The following is a 27,761-nucleotide window of genomic DNA, read 5'->3' on the forward strand; positions in this document are numbered from 1 at the left end:
ATTTTATAAGCCCAAAAGAACCCACCTTCACTTGAATCTCAGAACACTGTGAAATTAATATTAACTTAGCTGAATGTTTTCAGTTTGAATTAATATGCTTGTGATGTCATTCAATCTTGCAAATTGCTATCATCAGGAAGTGAACATGTTTTAGCTTTTCAAAGTATCAATTATGAGGCATAAGAGTTCAACTGCAGCTCTGGTTTAATCCTTCCTCTGGCTATCCATCATCTAAAGCATATTGAGAGTTGAATTAAACTTCAAGGATGTAGGATGGCTATTTTTGCAGACTAGGCAAACAATAGCTGTAGTTTGATGCCCTTGATGAAAGTGGACTGGTGTGTTAATTCTGCACTTGAAGTCAGCAAAGCACTTAATATTTTAAAGAATCCATTCTTGTTCCGATTCAGGTTTGAGTCTGTCCCTTCAAAAAGAATTGCTATTCCTCCATTCAGTAAAAAAGTTCAGGACTTGGCTTTGTTTCATTTTAAATTCCCATGTATTATTTTGTCATCAAAATACAAAATACTTGGTGGGGCTTTTTTCTTTTGGACAAATCCCCATCTCTCTGTTCCTCGATTTTCTCATCATCTCTTTACCCTTGATGAGGATGAACATTCCTGACTAGAGAGCTCATAACATTATTTTGAGGGTCAGGTCAGATGATACATGGAAAAGTTGTGCAGACAGCTAAATTCTACATAAAATGTTTCTTTTTGGTCATGCAACATCTATAGTCATAGCAGTTACTGTTAGAGTCCTTTTGCACTACCACTTCCTCAGCCTTTGTGTAAGGTACAGAGCAATGCGGAAGGCAGGCTGGAAGTGCCAGGCAGTTTATGCTGTGGGAGCAGTCCTAGATCTGTGGCCAGTGGGGGTTGGTGGATAAATAGCCCATCTCTTTTGCCCTTTGGTGGTAGTGGTGGGTGGAGGGCCACTCCAAGTGTTCTGTGCGATCCCCTAGTCCTCAGTAAGGTTGAACTCCAGTTCTCTTAGCAGTAACTTCTTCATTAATGAACACTTTAGTGTTCCTTCCATTTCATTTTTTACTTCCTATACTGCCATTTCCTGAGTTTACCTGTCAAGTAAATGATCTGCACTCAAGTTTTCTTTTAAGGTCTGTTTTTGGTGGAACTCAACCCAAGACCCTAGTTTTAATGGTCTTTCAAAAAGTATACAAGCAGCTAGCTCGCCACTGATATTCTAGAATTCTCTGGCTTTATCGCCCAGCCTTAGTTCTGGATTGGGATGGAGTCTGTTTTGCCTCCTGACTGCCAGGACTCAAAAGTATTTACCAGTAAACTCTTTAAGATGCGGTTTCCTAGTAACTTCGACTATACCTACCGTCCCCTGAGAGATTGTGTACCTTCTAGAGGGGCCGGGTGATACATGAGTCAAGCAGGCAGAGATGAAATATCACCTTTAGTACTAATAAAAATGCTGTTGGAGAGCATGGCATACAGTTGTGGGCACTGACAATGAACCCCAAAGTTAAGCAGATTTATCCACATGGTCACAGACAGCATTGGGTAACTGCTGGCTTCTAACTGCACAGGCAGAGTCTGTCACTCTGAAGTTTGCAGAATGGAGGAGCAGAACAGGGTGTGCTCTCTCGGCAGACTGACAGATCTGAACAAGAAAAAGGAGAAAGGGGCTGAGTCATAGATGCCTCGTTCTTGTTCCAGTCAGAAAATTCATTTTCCTCCCTCATAGCAGTAACAGGGGGCAGAAAGAAACTGAGAAAGGTATTGTAATGGATTCCTTTTCTTCTGGAAACAAGGTGCTAGGGAAATGGGTTTCCTTTTTCCAACACTCCCAGGTTTTTTTTGTTATTAGCTCATCGGCCTTAACCGTTAAATTCAAAGCCAACCAAGAGTGTGACCATCTCCTTGGCAGGAGACCAGCAATCTATCCTGACAGTACTGCTTCCACCACGAGCACATCCCCTTGCTTTCCCCATCCGAATGGCTGAAGTGCATAGCTATCGCCCTCAGAAGGCGGTTCAGTGACTAAACTAATTCTAGGACCATGCTGAACCCTAGCTGAAAGTTCCTCAGTTCACTTTGCAGTCCTAACTGTGTCTAACCATGTAGTTTGGACAGTCAGGGGCTCTGAAGAGATTATATGACAATGTAAAGATACCTCAATAAAAAATTTTCAGTAAAATATTGATGTCTGCCAATTCAAATATAACCCCTGTGAATTCCCCAGGGAAAAAAGTTGAAGGATTAGATTCTCTTTTATGCTTGAGTTAAAGATAAAGACATTAGAATCTAAAACTCATCCTTCTTGATTCTAGCATTCTGAACCAGATGAGTTAGTTCTTCACGCCTTGGACAGCCACTGTGGGTCTTTCAGCAGCATGGACAGGGTCTCACTAGAACTACTGGTGTGGCTTTTTTCAGAATCTTAAAAGTTAAATTATAACCAAGTTTCTAGTATACCTCACTTTTAAAAAGGAAAGGATTAAAAAAGTTTATTTGAGAGAAAGAGAGAGAGATAGCAAGCTGGGGAAGGGGTAAAGGCATGAGGGAGAGGGAGAGGGAGAAGGAGAATCTCCGGCAGATTTTGTGCTGAGAGTGGACCCTGACTTGGGACTTGATCTTACAACCCTGAGATCACAAGTTGAGTGGAAACTAAGAGTTGGATGCTCAACCAACTGTGCCACCTAGGCGCCCTGATATACCTCATTTTTAAGAGTACCATCAAAACAGCTAACACCAACATAACTAAACAAAAGAAAACAAATCAATACCAAGAGCTTCAAGTAATTATCAAGACAAAATGATGCTCCCCAAACCCTGTACCTTCCATAAGAGAGACTCAAGGATAGCTTGATTTCCGCTTCAGCAGGGTGTTGAAGATCTTGACCAGTAAAGTTAAACTGCATTGGGAGGAATCTCCCCCAAGGGGTTACCACTGGTAACTTGCTTCACCATTCCTGTGAGGAAAACCAACTGGCAATTCTCTCAAGGTGACCTATGAGATTGTAAGAGATCAGAATATGCCACTCCAATCGTTGCCACTCTGGCATAAGGATTATTTTGAACTGAAGGCAACTGAGATAAAGTTGGCATAGGATGAACTCTCTGTGGTACCCTATCTACCTGAAAACAAGATCATAAATTGCCCAAGGTATCTCCCCCCTCCTCCCACCATCCCCCACTTTTCATACCGGGAAGGGACTAACACCCTTATCACCAGAGATGAGATGGCACCTCTTTGAGGTCTATACGAACCTTACCTACCTTACTAGCCCTTACCTACCATTAATTTGCCATGTATTTCCCTTCCTGCCATTTGGTGCCACTAAAAGCTCAGTCTTTTTCATATGCCTTGACAGTTCTATTTAAATGTACCCTCTTTTGGTATAAGAGCACTCACACTTAGCTGTTTCTTTGGGGGTTTTCTATTCTTTCTGAAAAGCCCCCTATGTAAAACTTTTTTTTTTTTTAAGATTTTTATTTATTTATTTGACAGAGAGAAATCACAAGTAGATGGAGAGGCAGGCAGAGAGAGAGAGAGGGAAGCAGGCTCCCTGCTAAGCAGAGAGCCCGATGCGGGACTCGATCCCAGGACCCTGAGATCATGACCCGAGCTGAAGGCAGCGGCTTAACCCACTGAGCCACCCAGGCGCCCATATGTAAAACTTTTTAAAAAAAACATTTTATTTATTCATTTGAGAGGAAAGAGAGAGAAAGAGTGGAGGTGAGTGCAGGGGGAGGGGCAGAGAGAGGGAGAGGCGGAGAATCCCAAACAGAATCCATGCTGAGCACAAAACTTCATCTCATGACCCATTAGATCATGACCTGAGCTGAAATCACAAGTCAGGCACTTAACCAACTGAGCCACCCAGGCACCAGTTTAAAACTTTTAATATCAAATAACTCTTTTTGGTTAAAATTTTTTTAAAAAAATATTCTATTTAGGGGCGCCTGTGTGGCTGAGTCCGTGAAGAGTCTGCCTTTGGCTCTGGTTGGGATTCCGAATTCCTGGGAGTCGGGCTCCCTGCTCAGTGGAGCCTGCTTCTCCCTGTCCTTCCTCCTGCCTTTCTGTCTGCTTGTGCTCTTTCTCTAGCTCTTTGTTAAATAAATAAAATCTTAAAAAAAAAATAAAAGATTCTATTTATTTATTTGCCAGAGAGTGCACAAATGGGGAGTAGCAGGTAGAGGGAGAGAAGGAGACTCCCTCCTGAGCAAGTAGCCTGATGAGGGACTTGATCCCAGGATCCCAGGATCATGACTCTAGCTGAAGGCAGCCGCTTAACTGTGGACTGAGCCACCCAGGTGCCCCAATGTCAAATAACTTTGTGTATTTTTTCTCATATTAATCTGTCTGTTGACAGTTTATTTATTTATTTATTTTTTTATTTCCAGCATAACAGTATTCATTATTTTTGCACCACACCCCGTGCTCCATGCAATCCGTGCCCTCTATAATACCCACCACCTGGTACCCCAACCTCCCACCCCCCGTCCCTTCAAAACCCTCAGATTGTTTTTCAGAGTCCATAGTCTCTCATGGTTCACCTCCCCTTCCAATTTCCCCCAACTCCCTTCTCCACTCTAAGTCCCCATGTCCTCCATGCTATTTGTTATGCTCCACAAATAAGTGAAACCATATGATAATTGACTCTCTCTGCTTGACTTATTTCACTCAGCATAATCTCTTCCAGTCCCGTCCATGTTGCTACAAAAGTTGGGTATTCATCCTTTCTGATGGAGGCATAATACTCTATCCCCAGGGGTACAGGTCTGTGAATCACCAGGTTTACACACTTCACAGCACTCACCAAAGCACATACCCTCCCCAATGTCCATAATCCCACCCCCTTCTCCCAAACCCCCTCCCCCCAGCAACCCTCAATTTGTTTTGTGAGATTAAAAGTCACTTATGGTTTGTGTTGACAGTTTATTTTGCAGAATCAGCTGAAGAACCTAAGAGGGCAGAGAAGTTTTCTCCCCTGTAAGGTATTTAGATTCTTGCAAAGAAATATCCAGGGATGGCAAGCCCAATTATGAGTCTGCTGTGAGAGATCTTTCTTTCCCATCTCAAATCTTAAAAACCTTTTTACTTTTCCTTTCCCCTCTGAGCCCTCTGTCTACAATATCCCCTGCCTGATCTGTGGGAATCTAGACTCTAAATAACCACACAGTTTCCACACTGGCTTGTGCTGTTGGTCTTTGTTGTGGAATGACAGGCCTATAAAGCCTTTTTTTGAAGGGTAGCTTCTCTTTCATCCACTCGTTGGTTTCACCTGGAAAACATCCTCAGCAGATTCCTGAACTAAAGCTGCTATGATCATTTCTGCAGCTGAAATTTCTAGGTTTAGCTATGAATCACAAAACCCCCAAAGTAACAGTGGGGAGATAGATATTTATTCCATTCAGATGAACGTCTAGGTCATCGTTCAAGGGCTGGTGTAGCCTCAAGATAGGGATCCAGTTTCCTTTGATACTCTTTCTCCATCATGCTTGGTTTGACCTCCCTGTCCCATATGCAGACATCTTTGGCAACAGAGCAGGAAGGGATGAAAGGAAAGCAGAGAGTGCTTTGTCTATTATCTTAAGGAAGCTGTCACACTCGACTCTTCTGCTTACATCTCATTTACCGTAATGTAGACGAGGAAGTGTCCTGAGCTGCTGGAGAACCTGGGAAATGTAGTCTTCATTCTAGCTGTCATATACCCAACTAAACTTATTATTCAAGAAATGGAGAATGAATATGGGGGCAATTGGACTACCAGATTAATTGTACCGGTGTGGACAGATACCTCTGTGGAGCCCTCCTCAGCAGTCCACCTTCCCTTGCTTTTGATTGGTCCAGGCCTCCAGCAGTATTTCCCTCCATTCTGCCTTTGTCAGCAATAGTGCATATGTTCTGGGTCTTGACTTCCCCTCTATGCCTTTCAAGGTGGAACAGCTGGATTTGTCACAGTTTTTTTTTTTTTTTTTTTTTTTTAAAGATTTTATTTATTTATTTGTCAGAGAGAGAGCGAGCGAGAGCGAGCACAGGCAGACAGAGTGGAAGGCAGAGTCAGAGGGAGAAGCAGGCTCCCTGCGGAGCAAGGAGCCCGATGTGGGACTCGATCCCAGGACGCTGGGATCATGACCTGAGCCGAAGGCAGCTGCTTAACCAACTGAGCCACCCAGGCGTCCCATGTCACAGTTTAACTTACCTCCTAGTAAGTTAAAATTCCCCAATAAAGGCCTAGTATTTCTACAGTCTGATGCCTTTTTTTTCTTTCCTTTTAAATCTTTCTCTTCTTTCTGGCCTAGACATGTACTTACCTGACATTCTGTTCTAGATTTCGTCTAATGGGGTCTTCTGTTTTGAGAGATAAATCACTAGGTCTGCTTGGCCAAAAGCAACGGTTGTTCAAAAACAAACAAACAAACAAACCAAACCAAACCAAAAACAAACAAACACAAAACCAAAACCAACAAACAAAAACCTTGTCCAGGGGGGCCTGGGTGGCCCAGTCAGTTGAGATTCTGCCTTTGGCTCAGGACAGAGCCCAGCATTGGGCTCCCTGCTCAGTGGGAAGCGGCTTCTCCCTCTCCCTCTGCCTGCCACTCTTCCTACTTGGCCTATCTCCCTGTCAAAGTAAATAAATAAAATCTTAAAACAATAAAAACAACAACAAAAAAACCTTGGCCACTCTCACCTTTCTGAGTTAGATAACTGGCATGCATTTTCTGATTAGGCCAACAGCCAATCCAGGCTTGCATTCCGTTTATCACTGTCCTTATTAGCTCTCTGTTATGTTTCATGTTTTCTGGTTACCTTCATTTAGTATTAATTTTCAGAATTTCTGAAGCCTACTCCCTCTGGGCATAGATAGCACTTGTATCTCTATTTACAATTCTAGTGACATCTGGAAACCCGTTCAATGATCCCTTGAATAGTGTACTTTCATCTGATTGATCCTCCTCTTTTGAATTGTCCAACCTTTCAGGGTACACTTTGCATCAGTGTCCCAATTTTTGAGGAGTTCCCAATAGTTCTTGACAAGCAGTCTCTATTTTCTGTGTAGCTCTAAGAGAGTCCTTTGCCAGTAGTGGTCTATATTCTTGCTCCCTCTGAGAGTCAGCACAGTTGGCTGAAATTTTGCTTCTATTCTTGTTTGATTTTTTTGGGACCAAGTTATTATTTCTGAGCTAAAAAAAAAACACCCCAAACCTCCAAAACATCTACACATTTTAAAAATAACCTCTTATATCTTTTCCCTTTTATCTGTCCTTCAATTTCATTTTTCCTTTTATATCCACCTCATCTGTTCTTTAAGATCTCAACTTTATCTCCAAAAAACCTTTCTCCTTCACAAGCTTAATTATTCTTAATTTTGTTCTCATTCTTTCATTGCTCCTGTTTTAAAACTGAAGCATATTCTAGAAACACTCTACACACTTCCTCAACAAATCTGATTCCTAGACACACAAGGTTCTAGGCATAGGACTGTCTTCTTATCTTTGGTTTTAAAACAATTTAACTCAATCGTGTCTTTAACTTAGGCATTTTCCATTATAACGGTTGTTTTTCCCGCTCAGCAGGGAGCCCATCCGGGGCTCCATACCAGGACCCTGGAATCATGACCTGAGCTGAAGGCAGACGCTTAATGACCGAGCCGCCCAGGTGCCCCTGGGGGATGACTCCTGAGACTCATGACAGGTCACATGACTTCAAGATTAGTCTTTGGGCACTGCCTACAGAGGTTGGTATTAACTGTTGGAAACTACAACTTCAAACTCCAGTACTCTATAGCACACAGGCTATGTAAAGAATGTACTGTAAAAGAAGTGACAGCATTAGAAAATCATCACTTTGCAGTCACTAGAAAAAATAATAGGTAACAATTACCAATGAATACTGAGTGAGTTAGATAAAAGATCGATGAGGAACTTTATAATGATGCACTGACTGACAACACCTGAGTGGACTATCAGCTCTAAAATCTCTAAAAACTGGTACTAGGGATATTATGTGCCTGATGTGATACAACAGCAACAGTATTTCTTACAAATAATTTGTGCAAATAAGTTTTTGAACACAAATTTACTGGAACTTAAGTCCACCAGTCAGCAAGAAAAATGGGTGATAGAGGAACATGTTAAATGACACAAAGAGCATCTGATCATCCACATACAGAAAGTGAGATAATGGGCTTAGTTTCTTTAACAAAAAAGTGACATTTTAAGAGGAAGGAGGCACAAACTGTATAGATTATAAGACCCTTAAGAACCATACCAATCAAATGCAATATATGAATCTCACCTAGGACCCAATTTTTTTAAAAGATTTTATTGATTTGAGAGAGTATGAGCATGACATGGGGGAGGGGCAGAGGGATAAGGAGCAACAGACTCTCCACTGAGCAGGGAACCTGATTCAGGGCTTGATTTCAAGATCCTGACATCATGACCTGAGCTTTGCGAAGGCAGCCGCCCAACCAACTGAGCCACCCAGGTAGGTGCTCCATGGGACCTGATTTAAACAAACCAACTGTTAAGGAGTTTTAGATTACCCAAATGTTAACAACTCACCACATTCACTTTAGCATCCTCTCTCTATATATTCACATTTGTTTTCTGAGAGTAAGTTGCAACCAAAATGCTCTTTTACCTGTAAGTTTAACTGTGTATTATCTAAAGACATGGACATTCTCATAAATAACCACAGTACAATTGTCAAAATCTGGAAATTAACACCAATTAACAGTAGCTACCGATCTTATTAAAAGTGTACTATTTGTCCCACTAGATCTTTTACGGCAAAAGAAAATTTTTTGGGGGTCCAGAATCTAATACAGGATTGCATGTAGTATTATCTTTTTAGTTTCCTTTAATCTAAAAGAATATTTTAGTCTTTGTTTTTCATGACCTTGACTTCTGAAGAATAAAGGCCAGTTATTTGGTTGACTGTCCCTCAACTTGGGTTTGATTAATGTTTCCTTGTTATATTCGTGTTAATGCATTTTTGGAAGGAATCCTCAAACATGTTTTGTCTTCCTCAGTGCATCTAATTAGAAAGCATACAGTATCTGTCCTGTAACTGATAATACTGTAAAAGGACATCTTGAGAAAGCTAGGGAAAATTGAAAACATAGGATATTAATAAGTTAATTTTGTTAGATGTCATAATGGTATTATGTTTATGTTTTTAAAAAATGGTACTGATCTGCTAATGATAGATACATTGTAGAAGACAAGGCTTGATGCCCATTTCTAGGGAGTTTGGTTACTCTATGCAGAAAGCAATAATGATAGTCAGATTTGTACTTTTCTGAAATTGCTTCCAATCTGTGCATTCTCCAGGTCTTTGACCATTTTTCCTTTCTTTTACTGGATCCTCTTTTTGGTCACTCTAAATCTTCCCCAGTGTAGTCAAATTCTGTGACTTGTTGGATGAAGAAAGCCTGTGGCGGAGGAAAGTGAAATTACGCTGAAACTAACTTTATAAATAATTTGAACATTTCATTTCTTTGTGATTTACACGTCCTCTTTATTTAAAAAAGAAAAAAATTTTTTAAAGCAGTCTGTTCACCTAATGTGGGGCTCAAACTCATGACCCCCGAGATCAAGAGTCACATGCTCCATCAGCTGAGCCAGCCAGGTGCTCCAAATGTCTTCCTTATTATAAATAATTGAGTCTAATGAAATGAGATCATTTATAATGATTATATAGTAAAACTTTATAGACAAAAATACAAAAAGTCCTCATTTTATTTTTTAGAAAGTACTTTTTAAAATTTTATTTCACCAAGGAGTAATCCTTTGCTGATGTTCAAATTTAAACTATTCTTCTGTTTAAATTCTTCAAATTTAAACTATTCTATTAATCGTCTCATAAGAGAAAAAACACAAGAAGTTGCATTGTCTTCTAGTTTTTCTGTGGCATTTTCTTCTAGTTTTTCAAACTCTCATGTAGTAGCAACTGGTTCAAAATACTGCTTTGTTTCAAAGCATGCAGTTTAGATATATCTTCACTGATGATGGTAATATTTCCATTTTGTTCCTGAGCTGTCAGGTCACTTTCACTGTCAGACAGTGTACATAGTAGAGTGTCGTTTTCATAGGTTGGAAAATAATACCTGAAAACAACCACAGATATAATGAATAACCAAACTATAACTCATCCACAAAAGTTTCTAGGCAGTTGACATACACATTAGTATAATTCTGCTGGGTTTCCTCGCCAATAATTTCAACGGCATTTTGCAAACATGGTATGGGAGACAACTTCTGAATTACTTTTACTTTGACCTTTACTGGCTGATACCAGTCTTAGCTGCATCCTTGCTAGCTGCCCATTCAGCCTCTGTTTGATATTCCCACAAGAACTCACTATCTGAAAAGGCAGCTTACTCCAGTATTGGGCAGCTAGTTGTTAGAGATATTGCCATGAATGAAGCTAAAAATGAACCCTCTTCATTTCTATTCAAAGGTTCCAGTTCTTCCCTAGAAGATTACCAAAACTCAAATATGGCTACTTTTTCATACATGAGTCCTTTAAATACCTGATGAAAACACTGTTTCCTTTGAATGTGTGTGTTTTCTTCCCAACCTAATCACTACTGGTTCCTTCATCCTAGGTGAATAAAAATTAAAACATTTATAGAATTTTATGTCTATTGTTCTGGTTTCTTTTCTGGACACACTTAGGAGTTAGTTCTGGAGTTATCTCTAAAGATTTCAACTTATTTAAGAATTACAGGAAGAGGGTCTCAGGCAATCCAGGACCAACTTTGTCTCTCACAAATCGGGACTTTTCTTTCTTGCATTCTTTTTAAAGAAGATATTTATTTATTTATTTATTTATTTATTTGGGAGAGAGAAAGAGACAGAGAGAGCAAGGGAGTGTGAGAGGGGTGAGGGATAAAAGGAGAATCTCAGACAGATTCCATGCTGAGTACAGAGCCTGATGTGGGGGTCAATCTCATGACCCTATGATCATGACCTGAAACCAAGAGTTGGGACGTTTAACTGTATGAACCACCCACGTGCCCTGAAATCTGGGATTTTCTAGAGGAAAATATAGAGCTTTGGGGCTAGTATTGGGGGAGGGGTGGGGGGGCACTTATTTAACATTTCCTAAGAAGAGAGAAACCTCCAGGTGGCTAGAACCCTACACCCTCTCCAAGGTTCTCCCAGCTGAGGTTGTCCAGACTGCTATGAGAACCAGCCCAGATGGCTGAACTAGCAAAGGATATCTGAGAGTCTGATACCACCTCCATAGTACAGATCAGTGGACCAACTGCTTAACATTTATAAAGTTCTGAGATGCAAAATATATACCAAAAGCCCTAATAGTTGTGTGCTCTTTGACAGAATAATTTTATTTCTAGGAGTTTATCTAAATGAAAAATGAGACAAGTGTGCAACAATGCAGGCATATGGATATTCACTGTATTACTATTTATAAGAGCAAAATGCAAGAAACGACCTCAATAGCTAGGAAATTAGGGTATATCTATTGAATGGGATATCTGACAACCATTAAAAATGATGCAATTATATGTATTACATATAAAAAATGCATGTAATAATCTGTTAACAAAAATATAATGAAAAAAATCTTCACTTCTAAACTTACATCTTTTTCTTCATACCACAAAAATACTAGAGTTGGTTATACTTATAAAAGGGGATTCCTTTAAAAATAAGGTTTTTTGAAGATTTTTGCTCTTTTTAAAAAACATATCTTTCTCTTTCATTAAGGTCTGGAGAAACTGAATAATGGAACAAATAAGGGATATAGAGCAAAGAAGTAGATGATTGGTTGAGTAGTACTCACTCTGGTTGATCCCACGTCTTTCTTTCAGGAAGCAGTGATGTATGTTTAGCTTCTTCCATATGAGTCCTTAACTCTGCTTTGGATTTGAATTTCACATGGCAGCCATAACATTTACATTGGTGAATTTGTCTCCGGATGAAATTGACCAGTTTTACTTGCTGGTAGAAATTTAATCCTGAAATAAGATAGTTTATACAATCATCAGACAACTGGTCAGGCCTATTTTTGAATTGTTATAATATTTTAAAAGAGCTAATTCTTTTTTTTTAAAGGTTTATTTATTTTTTTGAAAGAGGAAGAGAGAGTGAGTGAGCATGAGCAGGGGGAAGGGCAGATGGACAAGCAGACTTTGTGCTGAGTATGGAGCCTGAAGTGGAGCTCCATCCCAGGACCCTGAGATCATGACCTGAGCCAAAGTCGAATGCTTAACCATCTGTACCACCCAAGTGCCTGAGTCTCTGTATTGACCAACCTGAAGAGGCACTACAATTATAAAGAATAATAGATACCAAACAATAACAGCAAATACTTATATAGGGCTTATGTGCTAGCCACTGTTCTAACCAGTTTCCACTCATTAATACATTTAATTCTTGCAGAACTCTACCACACAGGTAGTATTATCATATCCACATTATCTATTAGGAGACTGTCCAAGGTTGCACAGCTAGTGGGTGGTAGAGCCAGCATTTGACATACATACATGTCTGTAAGAAGAGCAAAGTAAAGTAACACTTTGCAGAGTCTAGGAAAGTAGTCAGTCAGTAAGCTGAGGTGTGGGAAGTGAGTGTTCTACTGCCTTTGATCCATTAACAAGTCAGTAATTTACATCTTCATGCCCCTAATCTTTCCATCATACTTATACTGAAAATGATACAATTGAATCCATCTGTGACAAATAATCTAGCTACACTGTCAGGCAGTATAGTAGCTGTTTTATATATATTGTCCACTCCCTTCACATTCTGTTGACCTGAGGCATTATGTCACACAGCCAGTAAGTGCTGGAGCGGGACTATGAACCCTAGTCTGACCTAAAAAATCCATGGGCTTTCTCTTAGCCGCTTCCACTTTATTTATAATAGATACTAATCATTAGCTTGTATTTTATTTGAAGGATTCATGTATGTAGGAAAGAAGAAAGACCATATGAAATAAAAACCATATTTGAGTATTACAGTTCAAAATGGTTGTGAATCACTGCTTCAGGCAGTCCCATTGAGACCATCTGTGGAGAGACACATTTGGCTGTGCATTCTCCAATCACGACTCCTGAACAAGGCATCATTTACAGGAGTGTGTATAAAAACGTAACATCATGGAAAACAACTTCTGAATCAAACTCACCAAGTTCTGACTTTATTTTGAGGAGATCAAACTCGTGAGCATCCTAAAAAAGGAATGAATATCTGTGAGCATATAAATTATTTAATCTTTCAGGCTGAAGTTATAAACAGACGGCTTATTCATAGGAGTTTGAACACTGTTGAAACTCAGTCTCAGTTCATCATGTTCTGCTTTTGAAGTATTCGAAATATAACTGCTTCCCCCAACCACATCCAACTACTTTTTAAAGCACAGTCCAAACAAGTCATGCCAATCAGTTGAAACATTTTAATTATTCACAGTTTGTATCTACAGTTTTCACAATTTACTATGTATGCATTCTGCAATCTGACAAAGTGTCCTCAGTCTGTGGTAAAATGTGGCCCTATTTACTGTATTGTGTGCCTGGACTACAATTATGGATATAGGTCCTCTGCTACACAAGCAGATAGGTAATTTTACAAATCCGCTTTTCATTTTATGCGGTTAAACATACTGTTTAATGCAAATTTCTCTTCACCGACATCTTTCCATAAATTTTATTTCTTTTGATTTTTACAACGCAGTCTTCTTCTGTTCCACTTGTGCAATCATCCATCTGGGTAAATGTTTGAACTTAAAAGCTTACAGAGAATAAAGAACATCTAACTTCCTATGAATGCCTTCAATGTAACATCAGAGGCCGGATAATTAGGAAATTCATGGTACTTTATGACTGGAAGTGACTGAGCAGAGGGCGAGGACACAGGTCAAGGATGTTGCAAAGGAAATTTCCTATACAAGGTAGGGGTATTAAGACTCCTTTCAATTCAAAGATATTAGGATATTATTAATTAAATTTAAACACTGGAAATTATACACACATACTATTAGCAACCTGTTTCAGAGAAAACGACTCTCTGTTTCTTAAGGGTAAACACTTATGGCCTTTCACATACATTCTATTTTTTTTTTAAATGGAACTAAGAAGAGTGTTTCTGAATGAGAGCAGGGAGAAGGTGGGTGAAACAGGATAATCTGCGTTACTGTTGGCAGAGATGGCTGGGGGAGGGTAGGGAGAGCGAATCAGAATCATCCAGTAATATTTTTTAATTATAATCACTCCTCTACCTTTAAGCTGAAGTACTGTCATGACTCATTAGATGTCCCCCCTCTTCACCGGCACTGTCCAGCTGAGGATCAGAGTTGTTGGGAGTGTGTCATCTCTCAGATATACTGGGGTGAAAAAAGGTTTAGAACTGCCAGCTTCAAGCTTCATTATAACATAAAAATGGCATCCAGAAGGGAACACACGAACTGGAAATACCCTCAAATTTCTTCCCTCCAAATTCTTACAACTGCAGGAGCTGCACAATCACATCCTGTACCCTCTGCCTCTACACTGCCCATGCCCCACTGCCCATTTCCCTCAAGGGCTTCAGGAACCCTTTCCTGCTTTCCTTATTCACTAGCACAGGAGGCAGTGGAAAAAGATGCAGAACCGTCCATATCTTGAGTACTGTTACTCATGGTTACAGGGCCCACATTGTAAGCTAGAATTATCTCATTAACATCTCAGAGGTAGGATGGCCTCAGTGGTCTGTGAAATCCCACTCCAACAGTTTGCACAGGTCTTGTGCATTATACTAAATTGCCCTGAGTTCTGGTTCTTCTTGATGGATTGGGCCTGTCTCTTCTGTTTTGCCTATAGCACTTTCTTTTTAATAAAAGATTTATTTATTTATTTGGCTGGGGGTGGGGGGAGGGAGCGAGTGAGCACAGGAGGAGGGGCAGAGGGAGAGAATCTTTCAAGTAGACTCTACGCTGAGGGTGGTGGTGAACTCGGGGCTCGATCTTACAACCCTGAGTTCATGACATGAGCTGAAGCCATGAGGTGGATGCTTAGCCAACTGAGCCATCAGGTGCCCCACTTACAGCACTTTTCGGAACAGGATAATGGCAAACTAAACATAAGCTGATAAGACTGCAATCATGATCAGTGTCCCTGTTAGAACAAAACAAAATTCAAATGAATAAAAGTATCTCACCTCCATGTGGACACATAATTTCTCAATGGTTTCTGCTTGCTTTTCACAAAATAGGCAGACAGCAGAGTCAGGGCGTTCTTCCCAATCAGACCAGTCACTGTGTTAAAAAGAAAACAGCACATAGAGAGATTCCCCTCATTAAGAGGGTGTACTAAGCAGTCACTTGCTATTACTTCCTCCCCCTGGGAAACCCTGCCACTTTCTTTCAACTCTGACATTTTTGTAAAGATTGTCACATCATATTATGACTTTTTGATATAGTTTTGAAATTCAAAGCAGCACCATGAAATTAATATAAATAGTGAACAGGTGCTGCTCCATTTTCTTCTATTTGCTTCTCTTCTGAGCAGCTATTTTACTACAGAATCAGATTAATGTCTTTCTGACACAACTAGGTTTAATTCACAAAGGAGGCACATCAGTAGATGCGATGCTCCCTCTCATTAGCCACAACCACTAAGTACACATGCTGTGAGGTGCGATGCTGGGAGGGTGTCTCTGCATGACAAATGGTGTGTTTTAAAAAGGCAAACCATGTATCCTTCATGTGAGAAATACTGATCATTTTAAGTGTTAAATCTGGCGGTAAACAGAGAGGTCAAAAACCACACAGGACCCATGTTACCATTCCTTTCTACTCCCCATCCCCTGACTTATTCTGAAGACACTATCAACTTCTTGTCCTAAGCCTGGAAAACTGAAATCCCAGGAGAGAAATAAGGTCAAGCATCTTTGAAGGAAAAGAGGATGAGTAACAGGGAATCCTTTAAGGTTGAAAAGAACACTTCCCAAGCTTGTAATTCCAAGGAAAGAAGCTGTGAATATTTTAACTAGGTCAATGGGATGTACATGGAACAAGGTTAATTCCGTGACATTCTCTACTCCAATGACAAGCAGCATGGAGAGTTCAAAGTTTGTGTAACTTCAAGATCTGGGCACCAACCAAGTGAGCAAAATACCAGTGGGATGTATCTTTCTCTGCATTATTTTTTACTTATGTGTTCAATTAACAGCTTTTTAAAAAACTTTTAAAATTTTATTTTTATTTATTTATATATTTATTTTTAAGGATCTTATTTATTTATTTGAGAGAGTGATAGACAGGACAAGCAGGGGTGGGGGGATTGGGGAAGGGAGAGGGAGAAGTACACTTCTTACTGAGCAGGGAGGCATGGGGCTCGATTCTAGGACCCTAGGATCGTGACCTGAGCTGAAGGCAGATGCTTAACCAACTGAGCCACTCAAGAGCCCCTAAAGTTGTTTTTTAAAAAAATTTATTTATTTATTTTAAAAGATTTTATTTATTTATTTGAGAGCGAGAGAGGAGGAGGAGGAGCAGAGGGAGAGGGACAAGCTGACTCCACACTGAGCAAAGAGCTTGAAGTGGGACCCGATTTCATGGCTTTGAGATCAAGACCTGAGCCAAGACCAAGAGTCAGATGTTCAACTGTGTCACCCAGTCACCCCTCAATTAACAGTTCTAATGGCAAAACACTATTTCGCTGGAGTAACAGTTGCTTTAGTGATTTTTATGTCAAAGTTACTTGGAATTCAAGTTTTTGCACTATTACATGGACAGATGATGACAAGGAGAGAAAGTTTTCTTCGTTTCTATTGTCTTCAGAATAATCACTTTAAACCAAACTATAGAATTGTTTTCCTACTCTTAAAACACAGCAATTAATTAGCAGCCATAACAAATCTTACTCTTCCTGATGGTCTAGCAACTCCCGATCATCTTCCAGTTGAACTTCCTCCCACGACTTTCCAAGTTCCTGTTGTGGGAAGAACAGAGAGATTAGGGAAGATGGAGGGAGCAGCAGGAAGAGGAGAAAGGAGAGAGAAAATAGACACAAAATTAAAATAATGAAACCCACTCAAAGCCACATACTCACTGGTTTTAAATCAATTAAAACAGTTATTTCAGTGACAAGGAAGGATGTATCCTAAAATGCTTTTAATAAGTTTTTCTTTTTGGAGAAGCAGTGATATTCTTTCAATCAAATTCCTTTCTCTTAAATGTAAACCAGTTTCTCAACCCTGGACGCACATTCGACTCTTTTGGGGACCTTTTTTAAAAAACCAAAAATATCTCTTGATGGGGCCTGTGAGACACCCACGTAGCTGGACTGTTTCTCCCTGAGGTCCCCTAGAGTCTATTTTTCAAACAGCAGCCACAGTGATCTTTCTAAATGATACTTCCTTGTTGTATAAACTCTCCTATGGCTTTTTACCACACTTAGAACAAAATTCAGAGGACTTATCATGGTGTGAAAGATCTGCGTGTTCTGCCCTGGCTCCTTCTTCGTTACTATGCCCCACGCCTTTTTCTCTGGCTCAGTTTGCTCCAGACAGATCAGTGTCTTCACTATCCCTTGAAAGCAACAAGCTCACCTCCATTGGCTACTTCTGGACTTGTTGCATTTTTTGTCTGAACATTGCTCTCCCACGTAACCGTGTGGCTCAGTCGTGGGGGCATCTGCTTAAATGTTGCCGCCTCTTCTGACTCCTCTGTCTAAAACAACACCCATTCTCCCAGTCACTTTTTATTCCCCTATGATATTTTATTATTTTACTTTTTAAAAAGACTTTATTTATTTATTTGACAGACAGAGATCACAAGTAGGCAGAGGGGCGGGGCGAAGCGGGCTCCTGCTGAGCAGAGAGCCTGATGTGGGGCTCGATCCCAGGACCCTGGAATCGTGACCTAAGCTGAGGGCAGAGGCTTTAAATCACTGAGGCACCCAGGTGCCCCGATGTTTTATTATTATTTTTTTTAACATCAATCACTTCCTGAAATCAGTTCTGTGTATCTGTATGTTTTCTCATTTGGTATTCGTTTCTCCACCAGAGTCCATGAGGACATGAACTCCCCAACAAAGCCCATGAGGACATGGACTTTGTTGATTGTTCTATTTTCAGAGCCAGGCATATATGGTTAAGCCACTGCCTTCGGCTTAGGTCATGATCTCAGGGTCCTGGGATCGAGTCCCATATCGGGCTCTCTGCTCGGCGGGGAGCCTGCTTCCCTCTCTCTCTCTCTCTCTCTCTCTGCCTGCCTCTCTACCTACTTGTGATCTCTCTCTATCAAATAAATAAATAAAAATCTTTAAAAAAAAAACTGAATTGTAACTGAAAAAGTCTAAAAATTCAATACGAATTTAGATCCTACCTCAAAAGGTTTTTATAAGGTGACTAAATAAATTAGTTCACATAGAGGCAAACCTCAGAGATACTGCAGGTTTGGTTCCAGACTACCCCTGTAAGGCAAGTCGAATAAATGTTTTGGTTTCCCAGTGCATATAAAAGTTATGTTTACATTATACTGCAGTGTATTATGTGTGCATAATGTGTGCATTACGTCTAAAAAAACACTGTATATATCTTAATTAAGTATTGTGAGCATTACCAAAATGTGACTCAGAGACATGATGTGAGTGAATGCTGTTGAAAAAAAGGCACAGATAAGAGTTGCTCAATCCTTCAGGACTGCCATAATCCTTCAATTTGTAAAAATCCATGAAGCACGTAAGTGAAGTGCAATAAAACTAGTTATCCCTCTATATAAAGTACATGGCAGCAGGCAACAGTAAGTACTCAAATATCTACTTCAACGCCTTTTATCTCTTACAGTCCATGGAGAAGTTGCACCCATGTAGGGCTGAGTCTGGCAAACTTAGCCATAGTTTCAGCAAAACTTTATGGAGTAATGGGCAGGAATGATTTCTTTTGCCCTAACCATTTATCTTTTCTATTCCTGAATCATTTATTTCTCCTCCTTATTTTTTCTTCTTTCTCCATCCAATTTCCCCACTGTGCCATGCAAAAGCAGACAGTGCACTAAAGAAGGATGTAGAACAGTAATGGGTACCTTTCTAAGCAGCTAAACTATGGTTACAGTCAAGCCCAACCTGAGCTGTTAAAAATACAGACATTCTTGTTTGATATTTCTCTTTTGGAAAAAAATAACTAAAATTCACTCTCAGTTTTGAACTTTTTTTCTTTTCTCAAAAAAGGTATTCAATTAACGAAAACAAAGAACTACAAGGTCCATTATGATTTAGGGGAAAAAGAAAATCTATCATTTGTCAACTTAATGAGAGGTGTTGAGGCTGTCATTATCTATCAGCTAAATGATGCATAAATTCAGACACGCAGAGATTTACCATAATGTCATTAGAGATAATAATTTGGACTCTATAATGTACTTCCCAGAGTGTCATGAAGTGTCTGAACCTCATTATGGACATCAGGAATGGCTTCAACACTGACAACAGGATCTCTGTTAGTTGGAATTTTTCGTGATAAAATTAAATCTTTCATGGATTACTTGGTCTCTCTGGACTTATACTTAAAGGTCATTGCTGCAGGATATTATTCAAAGAAGGGCCATCTGTGGTATTACCATTTTCAATGATAGGGACAAATGTTTACCAATAAGTGTTTTGGCCAAAGAGACATAAAATATCTTTTAGTGTCAAACTTCCAAACCCAAAGAATTATTTCGCAACTTTCTGAGTGTTCAGTATAACATGGAGGGATTTTCCTAGGCAACAGCACTAACCATTTACCACTTGAGAGGAAAATGGAACTTGGTGTTCATTAGTGTATTAAGAAACAAGGGTGGCTCAGTTGGTTAAGCAGCTGCCTTCGGCTCAGGTCATGATCCCGGGGCCCTGGGATCGAGTCCCACATCGGGCTCCTTGCTCGGCAGGGAGCCTGCTTCTCCCTCTGCCTCTGCCTGCCTCTCTGTCTGCTTGTGCTCGCTCGCGCTCTCTCCCTCTGTCTCTGAAAAATAAATAAAATCTTTAAAAAAAAAAAAAAAAAAAAAAAGAAACAAGTGGTTTGCATGTGACACTGGCCCAGACTTTCCTAGAATGTTCCATCTTGTGTAGTCAAATATATATGATTTATTATAGGAATAAGACCCAAAAAGAAAAAAAAAAAGGCACAGACTCTCTAATTAAGATGCTGTGCCTGCTAATGAATCATGTTCGGAAAGCAAAGATTTCAAGAAAAACAAAGTTTGGAAGGCGTATCAGTAAAGATGTTCAGCACATCCCCTCAAACCCTTACATCAGATGGTTTATGATCAATGAGAGAGTGGGCAAGAAAAACAAGACAGAAAAAAGAAATCTCCTTCACTTAGCATCCCCACCGCTCCAATACACATACTTGTACGTACTTACATGAAAAACCCATTATAAACAGAGAAAAAGAAATGCTTTAGTTTTTATTTTTTCAAGTTTTTATTTAAATTCTAGTTAGTGAGAAGTGTTTTACATGGTGGGGCACTTGGATGGCGCTTGGTTGGTTAAGTATGAGCCTTCAGCTCAGGTCATAATCCTAGGGTCCTGGGATGGGACCCTGTGGCAAACCTGCTTCTTCCTCTTCCTCTGCTGTTCCCTGCACCACACCTCCCCCACTTGTGTTCTCCTCTCTCTCAGATAAATAAAATCTTAAAAAAAAAAAAAAAGAGAGAAGTGTTCTAAATGTAAATAATTTCATTAGAAAGAACTATACTAAAACTATAAAAACTTTGTATATCTTCAATAATAAAAAATACAAATAAAAATGATAAAACCACTGCAAAAATAATTTCCTTTAGGAAAACTTAGGGCTTGAAACATGAATGCCTTAGGACTCGGTAGCTGACGGCTCAGTGATGATGGCAGGGGCATCTGAACGTGAAACTGCCTGTGAAATTGTCCCCTTGACCATCTCCACTATTCACCGAACACTTTTGTTTGTGAGAAAACAGAGAGAACCCATAGTAGGTAATCTAGTCTCTGCATAGTGACTTTTTATGAATTTGCAAGTCTATTATTATTAAAAAACTGATATGAATTATTAAGTATGGAAATTATCTTACCTAAGGAAAAAAAAAAAAAGGAATCTGTCAATTTGGTGAGCTCAGAGGAGAGCCAAAACCACCTCTGTGCCTAAGGTCTCCCACCTTAGATGACGATTAGAGTCCAGGAAATATCCTGGATGCTGCCATCACTGCTGAGTGGAGATTCTGCTCCGAGTGGAGAAGAGGAACTCTGCTGCTGGCACTTATCTGCTACAGGAGAGGTTCAAGCATTAACTTTGTATACCCCATCCCGAGGTGCTGAAATTATATGCTTAAGTGTCTGTCTCTCATATGGCCTCTAAACTGAGTAGTAACTTAAATCAACCACCTTAACTTAAATCAACCACCTTGTCTGTAATATTTTTTTTCCTATTCCACCAATGTCTCGTACTGGAAGGCACTCAAATGTGTGTCGAATGTATGAAGCCAATGGAAGTGCTTCTTGGAGGGAAGAGGACGTGAGAAATGGATACAACAGCTCTTCACTCTTTGGCTCCACATTCATCACTCATGTCAGCCTTGTCCCTCAGAGGAATACACAGTGAGTATCTGGGCAGCATTTTTTCCCCACCTTTTTAAAACTGAAGCAATGTCACTATTCAATGCTTAAGTAAACTTTTAGAAGGATTTATTCTTCATATTATTTTTGTGAAATATGAAGTATTTTCATTAATGGGGTCTAAAAGGAAACACATGATGCTGAGCAATCTCTGACCCTCATTTTTCTCTAGTTACGCAGTATTTAGTATTTGGAACAGTATTTATATACTCATTCTATATATTATACCTTTTATCAACAACAATACTCAGGACGGTATTAAGGTTGATAGTTCTGGTAAGTCCTTTTCTATGTAGGAACACTTCTACATCTTTAGAGACTTTCTTAGCTTCTTCAATCCTTTTCTTTTTTAAAAAGGATTTTATTTATTTACTTGACAGAGAGAGAGAGAACACAAGCAGGGGGAGAGGGAGAGGGAGAAGCAGGCTTCCCGCTGAGCAGGGAGCCCGATGCAGGGCTCTATCTCAGGACTTCGGGATCACGACCTGAGCCAAAGGCAGACGTCCAATGGCTGACCCACCTAAGTGCCCCTCTTCAATCTTTTTCTAAGGTAAGTTTATTTAATTTCCAAAATGCTGAGGCTAATCATAGCACATTTTAGGCTTTGTTTTTTAAATCATTCTTCTTCTTGTGGGTTATTTACTTCCGTGGGAAAGCAGACAGGGCTAAGAAGGCTAAGGTTGTCGGTCAGGGCCCTCGATGAGCTTATTAAAGTCAGTTTTACTTTGACCCAGACTCACTTTCTAGTTTAGTACAAAAGAGAGTAGGCAGGAAGGTGGTGAAGAGATCATCACCATTACTTGACCAAAACTGAACCAAAAAAGTAAGAGACAGGTACCTCATTTCAACTGAGGAAAAAGTGAAGGAAATTGATATGGAGAGGTTAAGAATCCTGTTCTAACTATGTGACTCTGGGAAAAGATCCGTGCTTAGTCTCCAAACCTATAAAAATGGGGATAATGATAAAATCTGTGACACATGAATATGGTTAAGAGTAAATGACTTAATATACATATCCAACACAGTGCCAGGCATATAGCAAGTAGTCAAATGCTGCTAGTTAAAAGAAAAAATTGCTGATATTAATAGTCTCCTAAAATGAATTAGTTTTCATTTTATATACTATTAAAGTCCTTATATTCTCTTGAAACACTCTTCTTAAGCTATGATTCATGCCACATCATATCTGGACACTCAGTGGGCAGTATTATCTAGCCTGTTCATCTAGAGACAGCTGAAATAATTGCAAATAATTTCAGTTTTGAAAGACTTACTATTTGATGCCCAGAGAATAGAGCATCGTACTTTTCTGAAATGCCAGCAGAATTTGAGTGAAGCGTCTTTGAAGTCTCCTCTAAAAGGTAAATACCTCCAGCTATATATATATAATGTTCTGCTAGTCCTAAACTCTCAAATATTATTTTAAAAGATGCCCACGAGGAAGTACTACTAAATTGCTTCCGTGTAGCTGATATTTCTTAGAGCTAACACTGAGGTCCACTCCCTGTTGGATTGGACTGGGCCCTGAAGCAGTGTTTGTTCTAGGAATTAATGATTGAGTGATTTCAAGAGAAGACTGAAGTACTCAAAGGCTGGCTTTGCCTTTAGCTAGTTGTAAAACATTTGCAGCAGATCATGGCAACTTCTCAGAGCCAACCTTCAAACACATGTCAAACTTGCTTCTCAAGGGGAATTTTATTTTAACAGTACAAGGATTAGTTAGAACAGACAAAAATTCCAACCCTACAGCAGACCTTTCCAACATATTTCAGGAGATGCTTGTTTCTGTCCAATTGATAAAATGGTTGATTATAAGCAATTATGCCTTCTGTGGCCATGAGTTTGATTTCTAACTCATTCCTAATGACAGGAAAAAAATAATTGCCACTGCTTAAGAAAAGTGTCAGAAACAACTCTCTTTCTCCTAATACAAGTGGAGAGTTATGTAACCCTTTTCTTTATACCAGTGGATTATTTCACTTGTTATGTACACCCCCAAATTCAGCAGAATAGGGCAGGGCCAGTAGCACTGCCAGTCACTGTGGCAGTCAAAATCCCCACTTCCATTTCTAAACGCACCCCCCCCCCACCCCCAGTGATACATGCCTCCTACCGAGTACCTTCTCTTAACGAAAAAAAGCCCATGAAATGGTACTGAGGTTTCTAGGAAGGAAACCTTTCAATGCATTTAAAATCTTTCACATGGTAACACCATTACCACATTCTATTAGCCGAACAAATCAAAGTCCTCTTGCCTAGGGAAATGACTTGGTTTCTCTAAAACCTCCATCAAAGATAAGCTAGCTAAGGAGGATGGTAAGTTTGGTTTTTTGTGGGAAAAGGAAGATTTTTTTTTAATGGGGAGAGAGGAAAGAGTGAAGAGATTTTTTTTCCCCCTCTCATTAAGAGAAAATCTTAGTGAGGCTCCATGCCCAGTGTGTGAGCCTGACTTGGGGCTTGATTTCACAATCCTGAGATCATGACCTGAGTGGAAATTAAGAGTTGAACACCCAACAAACTGAGCCCCCAGGCACCCTTACGAAGAGGCTGTTTTTAAAGAGTTATCTAGCATAAGATACCTACCACATCCAGAGGCCAAAAGATGTTTCTTGAGTAGAATACAGAAGTCTCTGGTCTCAAGGTAATAAATACCATAACAAATAAGTAAGAGTATATAGATACTCAAATACTTTGTTTATTATTACTTTTTTTTTGGTCCAGATCACTGTGAATTCTAGAGACACGACATTTCTACTATATAACCTTCTGGCAAATCAAAGACAAACCGAATCAAATTATGCTTTGTAAACTAAACACTATGAAGCTAATCACTGCTTGGAAGTGTCCCTCGATTACATTTTGACCTTTATACTAATTGCTTGTTTAAATATTAGACAGCCCTTAGAAAGATTTTTGTTTGTGGAAATGCAATCAAATTTTAAATTATGAAGAGAAAGCCTTACCAAATAATTGATGACATAAAATCGGTCATATTCTCTGTTCTTAGGATTAATCCTCCGATGCTGTTTTTTCCTCATATGATCTTTAAGTGTATTTTTGTCCCTGAAGGTCTTCTCACAGTACAAGCACTGTAAGCTAAAAAAAAAACAAAAACAAAACACAAACACTGACAGATTACACATGTCTCCTGGAGAGCCGCTATAAAAGTCCTTTATTTTCAAGTCTTATGATTATTCATTTTAGGTCACAGAATCTTCAAGTGGGATACAACATCCCTGTCAGAACCTCTTTTACTTCATTCATTCAGCTTTGTGGGATGCAGGCTTGGTTTATTTTGTGGTTGGCTACACTGGCCAACTTGGCTATGCAGTCAAACTGTGACAAAGATAGCTAACACCCAAAAGCTACTTTGGTGTCTTCTAATCAAATTTTCTCTTCTAAAAATGAAAATGTAATTATGTTCTTCAACTAATTACAATGATAACTAGCATTGGTTGCCTCCATTGAGTACAACAAATTAGTCCATGATTTGGCATATTCTCTGAGCTGATTTGCAGGGATTAATACCTAGTTCCAGTACACACTAGCTGTGACACTTGGTCAAGTTACTTGCCTTCTCTATTGACATTCATTTTCTAACTAACAAAACGTCTTTCTCAACCTAGGTCTGACAGTGGATACTGCCTGTAACTTCCCCCTATCAGTCATTAGAGTTCTATTTTTTGGAGTCACACAGATTATGTCTATGCTCCCTTTTACATGAAAATTCTCAAATGAGTGAAATCATTTGTTTTAATTTCGAATTCTTTTGCCATCACTACTAAACACCCTTTGAACCATTTCTTGTGCCTGAGAAATAACTGTATTATTTAACAGCAAATAATTTATGGCATTAAAAAAAGATCATGCTAATCTTGCTAGACAGCACATCTGTTATTTTATAAATGAAGGATCATTTAGTAAGAGTGAAAGGACTTGTTTTAATGTAGTGTTGATATCAGAATTTGAACTCGGAACTTTTAGTATTTCTTTCTTACTTAATGTCATTGCTCTGAATGTTGTGTGCTGAGATTTCATTTGGAAAAAAAAATACAGGGGTACCTCGGTGGCTCAGTTGGTTGGGTGCCTGACCACTGATTTTCACTTGGGTCATGATATTGGTCATGCGATCAAGCCCTGTGTTGGGCTCCACATTTAGTGGGGAGTCTGGGAGTCTGCTTGATTTTCTCTCTCCCTCACCTTCTGTTCCTCCCCCTGCTTAAGCTCTCTCTCTAAAATCCAATAAATAAAAATTTTAAAAACAAACAAACAAAAAAACCCCAAAACTTGGTTTTGAGAGAAAAAATATTGGGTCCTCTCCTAGAGAGAAATGTTGATCAATTTCTGAAAGCCATTTTAGTGACCTAGTGAATTTCCTTCCTTATTTTACAAGTTAAGCTCTAGATACGCACTAGATATCCACAGTCACCAGAGTATGAACTTAGAAAAAGTGGAGTGTTATGATATATAAATGTGAGTAAGTACTAAAAGGTCAAAGAATGGACAGAGTTTGTCTCACATAAAGCTGAATAACAGAACATTTTGACAATATATTTACTACATATGTGAAAAATTATACTGAAAAACAAATGAATTACCAGTACAAAATTAAGAAATGTGGAGATACTAATGAGGAAGGGCACGTATGAAAATTCAAGGCGATTAATAATGTTCTATTTCTTTTTTAAAAAAAAGATTTATTGAGAGAGAGAAGAGGAAGAGGACATGTGCGCACACCCATGTGCATGAATGGGGGAGTGGGAGGGGTGGAGGGAGAGAGAATCTCAAGCAGACTTGACCCTGAGACCATGACCTGAGCCAAAATCAAGAGTTGGGATGCTTAACTGACTAAGCCACCCAGGAATCCCTGTTCTATGTCTTAGGCTAGATGGAGAGTATATGCTTCATACCCTATATAGCATATGTTACATGGTATGTACATTGTTTGGTATTTATGATACTTTTTAAAAAAAACAGTAAAAGACAATATGATCAGAGAAAAAGAAGGCTGTCATGTAAAATGTGAATGCCTCTAACAGGAGAAATGAGAAAATTCCATTTTATTATTAACTTCTATTAATTAATCATAAAAAATTCACAACAGACAATAAAAAAAATTGCCAAGAGTCCAAAATTAAAATAGCTTCAGCTTGTGTTTCATGAAAAAAATACTTACTTGTCCAGCTTTTTCTGTAAAGTACATAGAAATTCATTGCAGTTTACAATGTTGTCTGGCAATCCAATGTTGAAAGCATGTTCTCTGGCCATGTGGTTTAAAAGAACAGATCTAGGAAGAAATTTGAGCAATTTATATTATTTACAAATCATCTAGAAACAAATCAGGTTAGGGATATCAATTTTATAATGACAACACTTATCAGAAGTACATGCAAAGGTTAAACACTAAAATATAAATTTGGGCTATGAAAGAGCCATATGTTATAAAGTACTTAAGTACACATATAATCACAATAGTTCTTTACAGTGAGTTAAAGTTCCATTATCTGCCAGTGGACAGGAATATACTCTAAAGATGAACTGGGTTTCTGTCCTTTAAACTAATACATAAACTGTCGTTTGCCTACTTTTCCAATTCATCATGGGAAGGAGGAAGAGACAACTGCCAAAAGGAAATATGTCCTGCTATGTACATCCTGGGATCACAGACATTTAGTCAGCCCACTATCAGACACAGACCAGGAACCCACAGTAAACACATCTAAGAATATGTAAGGGTTACTATAACCTGAATACACCATGAACAGTCTGTTGCTTAGTTTATGCTGAAAAGGAAAATTTTAATTTTTCTAAGTTTTACACAGCAAAAATGCCTATGTGTAAAATATATTATCCTACTGGGTCTTTAGCATAACTTTATTTTTATTTTTATTTAAAATAAATAACTATTTTTATTTATTTAATTTAATTTTATTTTTTTAAAGTTTATTTATTTATTTAAGTAATCTCTACACCTAACATGGGGCTTGAACTCAGGACCGCAAGATCAAGAGTCCCATGCTCCTAGGGCTGAGTCAGCAAGGCACCCTCGTTATCACAATGTTAGTTCATAACATGAAGGTGACAGTTTTGGGGAACTCATTAGTACACAGACCATTAAAAGACTATACACAGTGACACATAATACAGTTTATCTAGCTTATTTAGACACTTACGGTGGCCCCCAAATCACTATTTTTTTAGG

The 27,761-nt window shown here is 39.1% G+C and overlaps 1 protein-coding gene across 4 annotated transcripts in view; it reads right to left on the minus strand.

Annotated features, from left to right (window-relative positions):
• Window positions 1-9,731: 9,731 nt before the first annotated feature.
• ZNF277 (zinc finger protein 277) overlaps window positions 9,732-27,761 on the minus strand; it is a 104,890-nt gene continuing 86,860 nt past the window's right edge. For all 4 annotated transcript variants that reach the window (XM_032304746.1, XM_032304747.1, XM_032304749.1 and 1 more), the window contains 7 exons: window positions 26,736-26,846; window positions 24,523-24,655; window positions 16,854-16,921; window positions 15,147-15,243; window positions 13,141-13,183; window positions 11,794-11,968; window positions 9,732-10,090 (listed from right to left, as the gene is read on the minus strand). In XM_032304746.1, coding sequence (XP_032160637.1) covers window positions 9,904-10,090; window positions 11,794-11,968; window positions 13,141-13,183; window positions 15,147-15,243; window positions 16,854-16,921; window positions 24,523-24,655; window positions 26,736-26,846 — 814 coding nt within the window. In that variant the 3' untranslated portion in view covers window positions 9,732-9,903. The remainder of the gene's footprint in view (window positions 10,091-11,793; window positions 11,969-13,140; window positions 13,184-15,146; window positions 15,244-16,853; window positions 16,922-24,522; window positions 24,656-26,735; window positions 26,847-27,761) is intronic.

Source organism: Mustela erminea, chromosome 11 (genome assembly GCF_009829155.1).
Source record: "Mustela erminea isolate mMusErm1 chromosome 11, mMusErm1.Pri, whole genome shotgun sequence".
Lineage (NCBI taxonomy): Eukaryota > Metazoa > Chordata > Mammalia > Carnivora > Mustelidae > Mustela > Mustela erminea.